Source organism: Bos taurus, chromosome 25 (genome assembly GCF_002263795.3).
Source record: "Bos taurus isolate L1 Dominette 01449 registration number 42190680 breed Hereford chromosome 25, ARS-UCD2.0, whole genome shotgun sequence".
Taxonomy (NCBI): Eukaryota; Metazoa; Chordata; class Mammalia; order Artiodactyla; family Bovidae; genus Bos; species Bos taurus.
The window spans coordinates 18,521,445-18,538,279 of NC_037352.1; the positions used below are offsets into that span (position 1 = coordinate 18,521,445).

The 16,835-nt window shown below is 37.9% G+C and overlaps 1 protein-coding gene across 1 annotated transcript in view; it reads left to right on the forward strand.

The window, feature by feature from the left end:
* The window catches only part of ACSM3 (acyl-CoA synthetase medium chain family member 3), a 56,435-nt gene that overhangs the window by 37,712 nt on the left and 1,888 nt on the right, over nucleotides 1-16,835 (forward strand). The window contains exons 6-12 of the mRNA XM_002697986.7: nucleotides 1,173-1,329; nucleotides 1,815-1,894; nucleotides 3,627-3,750; nucleotides 5,109-5,189; nucleotides 13,994-14,095; nucleotides 15,107-15,234; nucleotides 15,339-15,438. Of these exons, the coding sequence (XP_002698032.1) occupies nucleotides 1,173-1,329; nucleotides 1,815-1,894; nucleotides 3,627-3,750; nucleotides 5,109-5,189; nucleotides 13,994-14,095; nucleotides 15,107-15,234; nucleotides 15,339-15,438 (772 nt within the window). The remainder of the gene's footprint in view (nucleotides 1-1,172; nucleotides 1,330-1,814; nucleotides 1,895-3,626; nucleotides 3,751-5,108; nucleotides 5,190-13,993; nucleotides 14,096-15,106; nucleotides 15,235-15,338; nucleotides 15,439-16,835) is intronic.

Sequence of the window (16,835 nt, forward strand, 5' to 3'; positions counted from 1 at the left end):
ACCAGAGATCAAATTGCCAACATCCATTGGAACATCGAAAAAGCAAGAGAGCTCCAGAAAAACATCTACTTCTGCTTTATTGACTATGTCAAAGCCTTTGACTGTGTGGATCACCACAAACTGTGGAAAATTCTTAAAGAGATGGGAATACCAGACCACCTTACCTGCCTCCTGAGAAATCTGTATGCAGGTCAAGAAGCAACAGTTAGAACCGGACATGGAAAAACAGACTGGTTCCCAATTGGGAAAGAAGTAGATCAAGGCTGTATATTGTCACGCTGCTTATTTAACTTTTATGCAGAGTACATCTTGAGAAACGCTGGGTTGGATGAAGCACAAGCTGGGATCAAGATTGTTGGGAGAAATATCAATAAAATCAGATACACAGATGACACCACCTTATGGCAGAAAGTGAAGAAGTAAAAAGCCTCTTGATGAAAGTGAAAGAGGAGAGTGAAACAGTTGGCTTAAAACTCAACATTCAAAAAAACTAAGATCATGACATCTGGTCCCATCACTTCATGGCCAATTGATGGGGAAACAATGGAAGCAGTGACAGACTTTATTTTCTTGAGCTCCAAAATCACTGCAGATGGTGACTGCAGCCATGAAATCAAAAGATGCTTGCTCCTTGGGAAATAAGCTATGACCAACCTAGAGAGCATATTAAAAAGCAGAGACATTACTTTGCCAACAAAGGTCTGTCTAATCAAGGTTATAGTTTTTCCAGTAGTCATGTACGGATGTGAGAGTTGGACTATAAAGAAAGCTGAGTGCCAAAGAATTAATGCTTTTTAAATGTGGAGTTGGAGAAGACTCTTGAGAGTCCCTTGGACTGCAAAGAGATCAAACCAGTCAATCCTGAAGGAAAACAGTCCTGAATATTATTGGAAGGACTGATGTTGAAGCTGAAACTCCAATACTTTGGCCACCTGATGCGAAGAACTGAATCATTGAAAAGACCCCGATGCTGGGAAAGATGGGGGCAGGAGGAGAAGGGGATGACAGAGGAATCAATGCTTGGATGAAATCACTGACTTGATGGACATGAATTTGAGCAAGCTCCAGGAGCTGGTGATGGACAGAGAAGCCTGGCATGCTACAGGCTATGGGGTCGGAAAGTGTCGGACACGACTGGGCAACTAAACTGAGCTGATTCTTTGTTTACCTAGGTTCTGGCTGGATTTGACCCCTTTGGATGTCATGTGGAATACCTCTGACACAGGCTGGGCAAAATCTGCATGGAGTAGTGTTTTTTCTCCGTGGATCCAGGGAGCATGTGTATTTGCACATTATTTGCCGCGGTTTGAGCCAACTTCCATCTTGCAAGTAAGGCAGAGCACAAGAGGTCAATATTTAGAAGTGAATTAGCACTATTACTGACAGGACTAGTGAATAAAGTAACTTGTAGAAATCAGAGTAGATAACGTTATTTAAGGTATTCCACAATGGAAAATCAATAAGCTTGAAAAGATATACAGAGGAAAGGTGTGAGAGTGTTTGTGTGTGTGTGAAAGTCACTCAGCCGTTTCCGACTCTTTGCGAGTCCATGAACTGTATTATACAGTCCATGGAATTCTCCAGGCCAGAATACTGGAGTGGGTAGCCTTTCCCTTCTCCAGGGGACCTTCCTAACCCAGGGATCGAACCCAGGTCCACGGCATTGCAGGTGGATTCTTTACTAACTGAGCCACAAGGGAAGCCCATTAGAGTGTTTACATTAGAATAAATAATGGTCTAAGTTTTACTATGTCTACCATAGGTATTTAAGTACTTATTAAAAATTGTGTAAGACCACTTCTTCTAAATTGCAGACACTTTCCAAGTTTCCCATCACAGTCTTCTGTTCAGCACCAACTGCATACAGAATGCTTGTACAGAATGATAAGGCCAGGTAAGTAAAGTTGGTAAATGGGCACTTATGGGCAGAGAGGAAAGGAAGAGGAAGATACAAAATAAAGGATCTCTCTGCCTAAAAACATATCTCCAGATCAGTAGGTATGGTATTTAGCAATCTTTTCTCTTCCTTGTCCTTCTTGCTTATATTCTGTACATGATAACTACTATATCCAACGTGGGTTCCCTCAAGCAGAGAGAGGAAAGATGGTTCAAGCCACATGTATAGCTCTGAGCCCAGTGTTTATCCTTTGTCTGTTACAAGAGCTGAGAAAATATACATCACCCTTATTCAAAACCCTATCCCAGCAAACAGGAAAGAAAATGAATGTCTTTTACTTTATTACTGATTCCATTTGAAAGTATTACATGGTCACTACTTTTAAACTGATTTAATTTTTAAATAGGAAACAATTCACATGACATAAAATTCAATAGGTATGTAAGAATATATAGTGAAAAGTCTTCCTCCACACCTTGTCTTCAGTTTTAGTTCTCCTTCTCCCTGAGATTTATGCCTGCACAAGCCAATATGCATATGTTCTCTCTCCACTCTTTTAAAATGAGACATGATATGCACGCAGTTCTGCCCCTTCTTTTCTTCACGTACAATACATTCTGAAACTGTGCTGTCCAATTTGGTAACCACTAGGAGAAGGCAATGGCACCCCACTCCAGTACTCCTGCCAGGAAAATCCCATGGACAGAGGGGCCTGGTGGGCTGCAGTCCATGGGGCCGCTAAGAATCGGACATGACTGGGTGACTTCACTTCCACTTTTATGCACTGGAGAAGGAAATGGCAACCCACTCCAGTGTTCTTGCCCGGAGAATCCCAGGGACGGGGCAGCCTGGTGGGCTGTCGTCTATGGGGTCGCACAGAGTTGAACACGACTGAAGTGACTTAGCAGCAGCAGCAGCAGCCACATATAGTTATTTACATTTTAATTAAATTAAAATTCAGCTCCAAACTATAATTAATAATACATTATTACATATTCAAAGTATTACATATTCGAAGTTGCTAAGACAGTAGATCTTAAAACTTCTCATCACAGGAAAAAATAGTCTTGTAACTATGTAGGGTAACAGATGTTAACTAGACTTGTTGTGCAATCATTTCACCATATGTACAAATATCAAATCACAACATTGTAAATCAAAAAGTAATATAACATTATAAGTCAATTATATTTCAATGAAAAAAAATTCAGTGCCTTGGTTACACTAGTCTTGTTTCAAGTGCCCAATAGTCACACAGGACTAGAGGATACAATAGTGGACAGCTCAGTATAGAAATTTCTGTCATAACAAAAAATTCTATTGGATAGTACAACCCAGGAGCATCTTCATTCCTTCTTTTTTTTTTTTAACAACTGTATAGTGTTCTATTGTATAAATGCTCCACAATCAATTTAACCAATTAGAAAGCTTTTTATCACTGATTTAACATAATATTATGTGGTACCTTCCCTAGGGATGGCATGGTTTTTCTTTGCAAAAAGTCACGCCACCCCCAATCCTCCCCCTCCCTCCGCCCCCCACCAATAAAATGGAGAAAAAGAAAAAACAAACTTGGTGTTTCATGATAAAATTGTTTATTTTGTATCAGAGAGGAAAGTTAAGGGAAAAACTAAAACATTTTGTACTGAAATTTCACTAGAAATAATCCTAATTTCCATTTTTATCCATTTTCCTCCTAAATTTAACTCCTTATCTGTTTTCTGAGAAGCTATAAGTTCAAGAGCTTGAAGCACTGTGTAAGTGCTGGGGAACCAATCAACCCTGAAGTGACTGAACAATGGAGAAACAGGACAGGTCTGGATATCTACGAAGGATATGGACAGACTGAAACGGTATACAGACTTCACTGAAAAGACACGGCTGAACTCAGTTCAGCCAGATAAATAAAAACCAAAGTGCTACCATGTGTAAAATAGCTAGTGGGAAGCTGCTGCTATGTAACACGGGGAGTTCAGCCTGGTGCTCTGGGATGACCTAGAGGGGTGGAATGGGGGTGTGTGTTGAGAGAGGTTCAAGAGGGAGGGGATATATATATATATATATATAAAATTATGACTGATTTGCATTGTTGTATGGAAGAAACCAACACAACACTATAAGGAAATTATCCTTCAATTAAAAAAAAAAAAACAAATTGTTTATTGTAGCTTTGTGATTGAGGGATAGGGAGGGAATGGAGTGATTAGAAGAAACAGTTTCTTTAAAAAAAAAATGAGGGAAGATGGTTACAAAAGAGCTCTGTAAGAGATGCAATTGTTTACATAGTCATTCACTGAGGAAAGCCACTATAAAATTGACTAGGACCAGGGCATTAAAAAATTTATGTATAATATCATATATGAAACGAATAGCCAGTCCAGGTTCGATGCATGATACTGAATGCTTGGGGCTGGTGCACTGGGACGACCCAGAGGGAGGGTATGGGGAGGGAGGAGGGAGGAGGGTTCAGGATGGGGAACACGTGTACACCTGTGGCGGATTCACGTTGATGTATGGCAAAACCAATACAATATTGTAAAGTAATTAACCTCCAGTTAAAATAAATAAATTTATTAAAAAAATACTAGATGTATAAAAAGATTTCTCTTTGTATAATAAGGAAATATCTTAGGGCTTTGCTGAAAAAATAGAAAATGCTGAGCTCCTTGTTACTTGAAATATTAAGTTTGCTGGACAACTCCTTCACAGAACACTCTAAAAAGGTTTATCTAAAGAATTCATGGAAATACGAAATTCTAGAGGAAATGAAATAACAAAAATTGTTATGTAGGAAAGAGAGGAATAAGATAGGGCAGATAAGTGAAAGACTGAAATAAATTTTTCATTGTCTTTATATACTGCTTCAATTTATGAACCATGAGAAAGTAGTACCTGGTCAAAAATTAAAATACAAAAAATAAAATAAAAACAAAAATCGATGAATTTATTAAATAGAAATAGCATAACAAGTACCATGTGAATATGAGTATAAATGTTTTCATAAATATGGATGTTTTAGTAGTTACAAATTTACTTAATATTTTAACTATATTAGTGTCTGTCTATAATTCTTGAGAGCAGGAAATGTTTTAATGTGAGCCTGGTTCATAGTAAGCTCTAAATAAATATTTATTGAATGAATGCATGGTGGATAAATGAATAGATATAAGTTATTTGTAATGCTACTTTACTCTTTTTTATTCTTAACTAGGTACTAATCTGTGGAAATTTTAAGGGAATGAAAATTAAGCCTGGCTCAATGGGAAAACCTTCTCCTGCTTTTGATGTTAAGGTTTGTACATCCCTTTCCAGGAAAATATTTAACAACCCAATCTGTTTACCCCTACCCCACTTCTACTCCCTTACACTATTAGTTTTGATGATGATTATGCTACTTCCATGATATCTTAACCTCCATATAAAGATGGAAACGGTTTAGAAACATTAGCTTGTCTCTTTTTTTCTCCAAAGCAGTTATTTGTGCCAAATAGTTTTATGCATTTTATAAATACTTATTTTCAGAAGGAACCTATGAGAGACACAGCAGTATCAGAACCATTTTACAGATGAGGTTGAGAGCGGTTAAAGGACTCACCCAAGGTTACATAGTTAGTAGCTGCTAGTTCTACAATTCAATCCTAAGCAATCTGGTACGAACATCCATACTCTTGACTGAAACACTATGTTGCCCCTTCTGGTTAGGGAGCTCCAGGTCTTCTAAAAGCGTTGACTAGGACAAAACAGGCTACAATTCAACAGTGGTTATAGGTTCTCCCTCTTCCTGCAGCATGCCTGGCTAGTTCCTGGCAGTCAAGAAACTATTTTCATCACTTGATCCTCAGGGGGCATCCTATTACCCCATTAGCGCACTTTGCTCAGGGTTAGAACTGTTCTCAGATCAATCCAGTCAAAGTTAAGTGTAGACAAAGGAACTTATATTAACACATAAAAAATACCAACAAAAACACAAAATGGATGAGTTTACAGAGAACTCAGTATCAAACTTAACTGAGGGTTAGTTGTAAATTAGACCAATGCTTCCCAAGCTTATCTGATCATAAAGAATCACATAGGTACATGTGAGAAATACAAATTCTCAGGCTTCTTCTTCTCTACAGAGTCTGATTCAATAAATTTAGGGTAGGATCCTGAAATCCTAAGGTGTTTTAAACAAGTACCTCAAGTAATTCTAACTCTGCTATGAAAACTTGTCTAAAGGTAGGATTGCCTGATGGCTTTTATTTTGGCTCTCCTGTTCATTACTGAGTATCTCTGGGTAAGCTGTTAAACTCTGTTTCCTGATATATAAAACAGGGACCAAGGTGAACAACTTGTTCCAGTTTGACTGGAACTTACTTAGCTTTCAGTTCAATTCAATTGCTGTCGTGTCTGACTTTTTGCAACCCTATTGACTGTGGCACAACAGGCTTCCCTGTCCATCATCAACTCCCAGGGCTTGTTCAAAATCATGTTCATTGAAGTCGGTGACGACATTCACATCTCCTTCTGCCTTCAGTCTTTCCCAGCATCAGAGTCTTTCCAATGAGTCAGTTCTTTGAATCAGGTGTCCAAAGTATTGTGGTTTCAGCTTCAGCATCAGTCCTTCAAATGAATATTCAGGACTGTTTTCCTTCAGGATTGACTGGTTTGATCTCCTTGTAGTCCAAGGGACTCTCAAGAGTTTTCTCCAATACTACAGCTCAAAAGCATCAATTCTTCAATGCTCAGCTTTCTTTATAGTCCAACTCTCATGACCATTCATGACTACTGGAAAAACCATAGCTTTGACTGGACAGACCTTTGTCAGCAAAGTAATATCTCTGCTTTTTAATATGCTGTCTAGGTTGCTCATAGCTTTTCCTCCAAGGACCAAGCATCTTTTGATTTCAAGGCTGCAGTTACCATCTGCAGTGATTTTGGAGCCCAAGAAAATAAAGTCTGTCCTGTTTCCATTGTTTCCCCATCTATTTGCCATGAAGAGATGGGACCAGAGGCCATGATATTAATTTTTTGAATGGTGAGTTTTAAGTGAGCTTTTTCACTCTCCTCTTTCACTTTCATCAAGAGGCTGTTTAGTTCCTCTTCATTTTCTGCCATAAGGGTGGTATCCTCTGTGTATCTGAGCTTACTGATATTTCTTCCAGCAATCTTGATTCCAGCTTGTGCTTCATCCGGCCTAGCATTTCACATGATGTACTCTGCATATAAGTTAAATAAGCAGGGTGACAATATACAGCCTTGAGGTACTTCTTTCCCAATTTGGAACCAGTCTGTTGTTCCATGTCCGGTTCTAACTGTTACTTTTTGACCTGCATGCAGGTTTCTCAGGAGGCAGGTAAGGTGGTCTGGTATTCTGATCTCTTGAAGAATTTTCCACAGTTTGTTGTGATCTACACAGTCAAAGGCTTTGGTGTAATCAATAAAGCAGAAGTGGATTTTTTTTTGGGAAATCCCTTGCTTTTTCTATGATCCATTGGATATTGGCAATTCGATCTATGCTTCCTCTGCCTTTTCTAAATCCAGCTTGAACATGTGGAAGTTCACAGTTCATGTACTGTTGAAGCCTGGCTTGGAGAATTTTGAGCATTAGTTTGCTAGTGTGTGAGATGAGTGCAATTTTGTGGTAGTTTGGACATTCTTTGGCATTGCCCTTCTTTGGGATTGGAATGAAAACACCTTTTCCAGTCCTGTGGCCACTGCTGAGTTTTCCAAATTTGCTGGCATAAGGAGTGAAGCACTTTCACAGCATCATCTTTTAGGATTTAAAATAGCTCAACTGGAATTCCATCACCTCCACTAGCTTTGTTTGTGGTGATGTTTCCTAAGGCCAACTTGACTTCACATTCCAGGATGTCTGGCTCTAGCTGAGTGATCACTCCATTGTGGTTATCTGGGTCATGAAGATCTTTTTTGTATAGTTCTTCTGTGTATTCTTACCACCTCTTCTTAATATCTTCTGCTTCTGTTAGGTCCATACCATTTCTGTCCTTTATTGTGGCCATCTTTGCATGAAATATTCCCTTGGTATCTCTAATTTTCTTGAAGAGATCTCTAGTCTTTCCCATTCTATTGTTTTCCTCTATTTCTTTGCATTGGTCACTGAGGAAGGCTTTCTTATCTCTCCTTACTATTCTTCAGAACTCTGCATTCAAATAGGTATATCTTTCCTTTTTCTCCTCCTTTTCTCAGCTATTTTATGGCCTCAGACAGCCATTTTGCCTTTTTACATTTCTTTTTCTTGGGGATGGTCTTGATCACTACCTCCTGTACAATGTCAAGAACCTCTGTCCATAGTTCTTCAGGCACTCTATCAAATCTAATCCCTTGAATCTATTTGCCAATTCCACTGTATAATTGTAAGTGGTTTGATTTAGGTAATATGTGAATGGTCTGGTGGTTTTCCCTACTTCCTTCAATTTAAGTCTGAATTTTGCAGTAAGTTCATGATCTGAGCCAGAGTCAGCTCCTGGTCTTGTTTTTGCTGACTGTATAGAGCTTCTCCATCTTTAGCTGCAAAGAATATAATCAATCTGATTTCGGTGATATCCATTTGTAGAGTCTTCTCTTTTGTTGTTGAAAGAGGGTGTTTTCTATGACCAATGCTTCCCTGATAGCTCAGTTGGTAAAGAATCCACCTGCAATGAAGAAGATCCTGGTTCCATTCCTGGGTCGGCTACATCCAGTATTCTTGGGCTTCCCTGGTTGCTCAGCTTGTAATGAATCTGCCTGCAGTGTGGAAGACCTGGGTTCGATCTCTGGTTTGGGAAGGTCCCCTGGAGAAAGGAAAGGCTACCAACTCCAGTATCCTGGCTTGGAGAATTCCAAGGACTATACAGTCCATGGGCCACAAGACTCAGACACGACTGAGCAACTTTCACTATTTAGCTTTAGGCCTGAAAGTATTGATAGTATGTCCTGAGGATACACCCCTGCCTTCAGTTCAGTTCAGTTCAGTCACTCAATCGTGTCCGACTCTTTGAGACACCATGAAGTGCAGCACGCCAGGCCTCCCTGTCCATCACCAACTCCTGGAGTTCACTCAAACTCATGTCCCTCGAGTTGGTGATGCCATCCAGCCATCTCATTCTCTGTCGTCCCCTTCTCCTTCTGCCCCCAATCCCTCCCAGCATCAGAGTCTTTTCCAATGAGTCAACTCTTCGCATGAGGTGGCCAAAGACTGGAGTTTCAGCTTTAGCATCATTCTTTCCAAAGAACACCCAGGGCTGATCTCCTTTAGAATGGATTGGTTGGATCTCCTTGCAGTCCAAGAGACTCTCAAGAGTCTTCTCCAACACCACAGTTCAAAAGCATCAATTCTTTGGCGCTCAGCTTTCTTCACAGTCCAACTCTCACATCCATACATGACCACTGGAAAAACCATAGCCTTGACTAGATGGACCTTTGTTGGCAAAGTAACGTCGCTGCTTTTCAATATGCTACCTAGGTTGGTCATAGCTTTCCTTCCAAGGAGTAAGCATTTTTTAAATTTCATGGCTGCAGTCACCATCTGCAGTGATTTTAGTCATGGGCAAATCAAGATGGTTAGTAACTCTAATAATAAAAGGACAGATTTTATAGGGTTCTAGTGAGGATTAATGCAATAATATTTCTAAAGAGCATAGAAAAGTGGTTGGCACATAAAGATCCACAAGATAGGTATTATTAGAAATATAGACCAGTGGAACAAGATATAAAGCCCAGAGATAAATGCACACACCTATGGGTACCTTATCCACAATGGAGGCAAGAATATACAATGGAGAAAAGACAGCCTCTTCAATAAGCAGTGCTGGGGAAACTGGATAACTATGTGTAAAATAATGAAATTAGAACACTTCCTTAACACCATACACAAAAATAAACTCAAAATGGACTAAAGACCTACATGTAGGGCCAAAAACTATCAAAGTCATAGGGGAAAACATAGGCATAACACTCTGACATAAATTGCAGCATCTATTTGACCTATCTCTTAGAGTAATGGAAAGAACAAAAATAAACACATGGGATCTAATTAAACTTAAAAACTTGTGCACAGCAAAGGAAACTATAAACAAGATGGAAAGACAACCCTCAGAATGAGAGAAAATAATTGCAAATGAAACAACTGACAAAGGATTAATCTCCAAAATATATAAGCAGCTCATGCATTTCAATATCAGAAAAACAAATAAACTAATACAAAAATGGGCAGAAGATCTAAACAGACCTTTCTCCAAAGACACATGGCCAACAAACACATGAAAAGATGCTCAAAACCGCTCATTATTTGAGAAATGGAAATCAAAAACACCATGAGGTATGACCTCACAATGATCAGAATGGCCAGCATTGAAAAATCTACAAACAATAAATGCTGGAGAGGATGTGGAGAAAAGGGAATCCTCTTGCACTGTTGGTAGGACCAACAGTTGTTGATGCAACCACTGTGGAGAACCTTATAGAGATTCCTTTAAAAACTAGGAATAACACTACTACATGGCCCAGTAACCCCATTACTAGGCATGTACCCTGAGAAAATCATAATTGAAAAAGACACATGTACCCTAAAGTTCATAGCAGCACCATTTACAATAGCTAGAACATGGAAGCAACGTAGATGCCCATCAACAGATGATATACAATGGAATATTACTCAGCCATAAAAAGGAATGAATCTGAGTCAGTGGTAGTCAGGTAGATGAAACTAGAGCCTGTTACACAGAGTGAAGTTAAGTCAGAAAGAGAAAAACAACTACTGTTTATTAACACATATATACTGAATTTTGAAAAAATGGTACCGATGAACCTATTTGCAGGGCAGGAATAGGGATGTAGAAGTAAAGAACAGACTTGTGGACACAATGGGGAAGGAAAAGGTAGGACAAATTGAGAGAGTAGCATTGACATATATACACTACCAGGTATAAAACAGATAGGTAGTGGGAAGCTGCTATTAATATACAACACAGAAAGCACAGCCTGGCACTCCATGATGACATAGAGGGGTGGGAGGGAGGCTCTAGAGGGAGGGATAGTAATAGTAATGACTTATTTGGGTTGTTGTATGGCAGAAACCAATGCAACATTGTAAAGCAATTATCCTCCAATTAAAAATAAAATAATAAAAAACAAAAGATAGGTGCTATTATTATTATTATTCACCTCTCCCCCGAATTTGTTTCCTTTGAAAAGCTTTTCTAAGAAGAGATGGTAGAACAGCAGTAGTTACATTCAGTAGAAAGACTTAATAGTTCATTGGTTAATATTAATAGGCTGCCTTAAGTTAGAGAAAGAAATATTGATGATTAAGCATTATCTGCAATACAAGTAATCAAGCTGGCATTTCACACAGATGTTTTCTCTTGATGACAACCCCCAACATACATGGCTATCAGGGTCTCACAGACATAGCTGTATTCATAGCCATCCCAACTGCAATGTACCACCAGTTCCCCACTCATTCAAGCCCAGTGATTTATTAGAGTAACTATCTTTAATGAAAACTTGTGTGGACGAGAGGAACAGTGCACCAGCATCTCTACCGTCATTTATTTATCCAAATATTTATCCAAATCTTTTCCATTGTGGTAAAAAACATGTAACTTAAAATTTATTAGTTTGACCATTTTTAAGTGCATCATTCAATGGTATTAAATAATACCATATTAAATAATGTTGTGCAGCTGTTACCACTATCCATCTCCATAACTCTTTTCATCTTGGAAAACTAAAACTCTATATATACTGAACAATAACTCAATTCCTCTTCCCACTTGACCCTCACAATCACCATTCTACTTTCTGCCTCTATGATTTTAACTACTTTAGGTACTATATATAAGTGGAATCATACAGTAGTCATTTTTTGTAATCAGCTTATTACATTTAACATAATGTCCGCAAAGTTCATCCATGTTGTAGCTGCTGCTGCTGCTGCTAAGTCACTTCAGTCGTGTCCCACTCTGTGCAGCCCCATAGAGGGCAGCCCGCTAGGCTCCCCCGTCCCTGGGATTCTCCAGGCAAGAACCCTGGAGTGGGTTGCCATTTCTTTCTCCAATGCGTAAAAGTGAAAAGTGAAAGTGAAGTCGCTCAGCCGTGTCCAACTCTTCGCGACCCCATGGACTGCAGCCCACCAGGCTCCTCTGTCCATGGGATTTTCCAGGCAAGAGTACATATTGTAGCATGTGTCGGGATTTCTTTCCTTTGAAGGCTGAATAATGTTCCATTGCATATGTGTACCACATTATGCTTGTTCATTCATTTATTGATGAGTGCTTGGGTTGCTTCCACATTTTAACCATTGTGAATAATGATAAACACGGTAAACCAGTAAATCTTTGAAACCGTTTTTAATTCTTTTGAGTATATACTCAGAAGTAAAGTTGCTGGATTATATGGTAATTTTATTTTTACAATTTTTTATTGGAGTATAGCTGATTTACAATGTTGTGTTAACACACAACCAAGGTATACAACAGGTATACAACAAAGTAAATCACTTATACACATGGTAATTTTAATTTCTTGAGAAATTGCCATACTGTTTTCCACAGTGGCTATACCATTTTGCATTCCCACCAATAGTGCACAAACATCTTTACCAACATTTGTTGTTTTGTTTTTTTGATAGTAGCCATCTTAGTAGGTGTGAGATTGTAGTTTTGATATGCATTTGTCTCATGTGGCCACCTTCATTTTTAACTCTTTCCCATGGGCTTTTGTTATTGTGCCCCTCCTTACCTACCTAGGAGCATCTTTAGTGATATTCTAAAATCTGAGCATGTACTCTAACTAGCTGGATGCCAGACTTTTGCAGCTTCAAAGATCAAATCTCATAATTTTCATATTTAAACATTCTAAGACCCCTTGAACAGGGAGGTATGTGATTCTCCCCAGAGATAGAATATTTTATCTATGTTTCTATCTACTCAATAGTAGTCTGTGTAAAGTAATCAGAACTCTTAACATTTCTCTATTCTATCAATAATACCTTGAAATCTGTGGCCAAATATTAGATGACTCGGTGGGAATTTACACTTTTTTATTTGCAAGAATTTAAAAATAAGTTCTTACATTTAGAATTCTTTTGCCTTTTCAGTTTCTTATTGGGGACTTATATAAGCCCTTTTTGTTCTGGAAAGGGCCAGATAAAGATATCCTTTGCTAACAAGCTACATCTCAGATTAAGGGTGTATATAAAAGCAGTGTGGAGTTTTCATATTTAGAAACAGCTAAAAGAGCAGAATAGGTAAGCAAGCAATCTGAGAAATGCTTAGTTATATTTTAAGAAAATGAATTTAACTCCCTGGAAAGATTACACAGAGAAGTATAATGATGAAAAGCACAGGTTCTACAGTATGATTGCTGAGATTTGAATTTCACCTCAACCATGCACTGTGGCGTTACTTAAACTCTCTGTGCCTTTGTTTTTTTTAATATGTAAAATGAGCATAATAATACTCCTAACCAGATAAAGTTGTTGTAAGGACTAAAGAAGATAGCACACATGAAATAGAGCATTAACATTTATTATTTAGGATGTGGTAAGTGCTTAATAAATGCCAGCTACTATTAGGTACTTCAGAGAACATGAGAGGATAAGAGAGCAAGGCTTCAGCTTACCCACCGTCTCAGCCACAAAACAGTTCCCTTTTCCTAATAAACACATTTGGCTTCTGAGGTAAGATTTTGTTTGTTTCCCAAAGTTGGAAAACCAGTAATTAAATACTTCTGAAAGAAAAAGACAATAAGATATATCACAAATGATAAAAGCAGGTTGCAAAACACTATAATATAAAGTGATCATATTTTTTCTGTCTATATCATCTCAAAGGATATTACTAGAATGTGATTATTGCTGGATGATAGAATTAAAGAAAAATTTTATTCTTTCACATTTTGCTAAACTGCATTTTACAATGTAATTTACAATAAGAATTTAAATTACATTTCTCTTAGGAATTTTGCTTAATTTTTTAAACTTAAAATTTTTCTGAAGTCTGCATTCTTAAATGGCAAAAAAAACCCCAAAAACATCAAAAACTGCAGTACAAAGGTTTCAGATGTGGCATTAAATAAAAATTTCCTTAAATAAATTACTCTGTTTCATCCTAGATTTTAGATGTAAATGGCAACGTTCTACCACCTGGAAAAGAAGGCGATATTGGCATTCGAGTTCGACCTAACCGACCACTTGGCCTTTTTACCCATTATATAGTAAGAGATTTATTACTAAATAGTGTCTCATTTCCTATTTATTTCTATTCCTATTCTATTTCCTATTTATTTCTCAGAAGTGCCTGGTAACTATCCCTATTTGCCACAAAATACAACTAGGATAGGTATTTGGCCTTTTCTTGAGAGATTCGTTGTCCTAACAGTAATCCCTAGGACAGAGAACTGAAGAAACACCCAAATGCTGGTCCCCCCAGGCTAGAAGATCACTGCTCCAAGCCCATGATAGTAAAAGGAAGGGGACCCTAGAAAGAAGACTGCCCTCTTAACATCATTAATCCACTCCACTGTAAATCAGAACCCAATAATTTTCCTGAAATCTGATTAGTGGTCTCCCTTCATGGAAAGAGTGAGAGAAACAAAGAATGGGGCAGTGAACTTAAGTAAATATCTTTTATTAGAGGCCTCCCAAGCTCCTCACCGTTTGCAAACATACTTTCATCTCTAATTACAGTATACAAATTAGAGAAAAGTTTACACCAATATAATCAAAGGCTCAGGTTCTGTCAGTGAATTTTACATAATGTAACAATACTTCTTCCTTTTGCTTCCTGCCAAATTTACAGAATCAATTTTCTATTTTTGTGTAAGCCAAACCAAATACATAACAAACACACAATAAAACCCCGTTCTTTGATTCATTAGGTATTGGTACTTTAACTCTGTGTATTGACTTCTCTTTTTTCCTATGAGTGTTGAGATATTAACCAATTAGCAAAAGACTTATTTAGCCTACTCCTCTGAGTTCCTGCAATATTTATTTTGTGACCAATCTAAAAAAATTCCCAGCATGCCTAGTCTTTGTAGTTATAGTTTACCTTTCTGATTTTGGGCTGGCTCAATGCTAGACTTCCATCTCTATTTCTCATGTTAGCTCCTCTTCATTCTAAGAATTCTCAAAAACACTAAACTTTTTTTTTTCTCCTTAAATATTTAAAAATCCAACTGGATCAAAGAATAACATTCAAAATAAAATTATTATTTGTTTTACAGGATAATCCTACAAAAACAGCTTCAACTCTACGAGGCAATTTCTATATCACTGGGGACAGAGGCTATATGGATGAGGATGGATATTTCTGGTTTGTTTCAAGAGCAGATGATATCATATTATCTTCCGGGTAATTTTCATTTGTTGATATGTCTGTGTTGACTGCTTGTTAGTAGTCTGGAGTGAACTTTTTGCTCACCTGTATAAATTCTTGCCTTATGTTTTATTTCCCAGTTACCGAATTGGTCCGTTTGAGGTAGAAAGTGCCCTTATTGAACATCCTGCAGTTGCAGAGTCAGCTGTTGTCAGCAGTCCAGATCCCATCAGAGGAGAGGTAACTGAGAGAGGTCTCTCCCTTAGTTTGTTGGCAGTCTAACACATACTTTTAAACAGTAGTTCATTGAAACAGAATTACCTAAATGATTCATTCACTAATTATGTAATTTAGAGACTCATTATTAAATATGCTAGTCAGATAGAAATATGCTAATTAGAATGAACTGCTACAGAATGAGACTGAAAATATACACTCTATAAAGAATTTGAATCCTCTCCATGGAGTACTGGGGCAAAGACAGTGTGAATGCCGACAACCCAGGTTCACACCAGAAGCGACCCCATGGGCTGTAGCCTACCAGGCTCCTCCGTCCATGGGATTTTCCAGGCAAGAATACTGCAGTGGGTTTGCTATTTCCTTCTCCAGGAGATCTTCCCCACACAGGGATCGAACCTGGGTCTCCCACATTGTAGACAGACGCTTTACCGTCTGAGCCACCAGGGAAGTCAGAAGCTAATTAGATAGGTTCAAGTTGTTACCCAGATCTGGAAACTAACATGGCCCCTAGTGTAGCTGAGGATAGGCTGGCATCAGATATCAGGACTAGGAACAAGGTCAGAAATAGGAACTAAGTAACCAGAAGCAAGCTGGGTTGGTCAGTAAGTAGAGGCTTCAGGAAATAATAAATAAGGCAGAAGTCCTGAAAGCTCACTTCTGTTGGGGTTGATCACATGGTAGTCTGGGTTTAAAGATTCCATGCCACTCTTCAGGTACTTTTTGCCAGGCATGGTCAATAATATTCCACATTCTAGTAATGCAAGTAGGGAAAAGATTTAGGGATTATTGAAGTTTGTCCCTTTGCTCTGAATGCCATCAGTAGGTGGAATGAGTCTCTCCCCTAACATCAGTCATCATTTCCTCCTCTGTAAAAGGATTCTGTGAGGGGAATTACACTCCATATTTTGTAATAAATCTATAAGGGAAAAGAATCTGAAAAAAACTATATCTTATCTATATCTGAATCACTTTGCTGTACACCTGAAACTAACAAAACAGTTAACCAACTATACTTCAACAAAAAAATTACAAAAAGAGAGAAGGATATAAAGTTGTAATGTACAGCAGGGTTCCAATTTTAAATATAAATGTCTTAGGAAAAATAGGAATAATTCACACCACTTTGCTGGTTTTCTCTGGAGAATAAAATTAAAAATGATCTTTATTTTTAAAAAAGTTTGTGAGGATTAAATAAGTTAATATAGGTATAGGGCTTATAACAATACTCAGAACATATTAACTCATTAAAAATATTAGGTATTAGTTGTAGTACTAGAAGTATAAGATTTTTTTAACCTAAAATCTGTAAGTGGGCTTCAAAGTTTCCCTGAAATTCTGTGCAAAAGAAATTACTACAACTGATACCTTATATTTTTAATGACTTAGTATGTATGTTC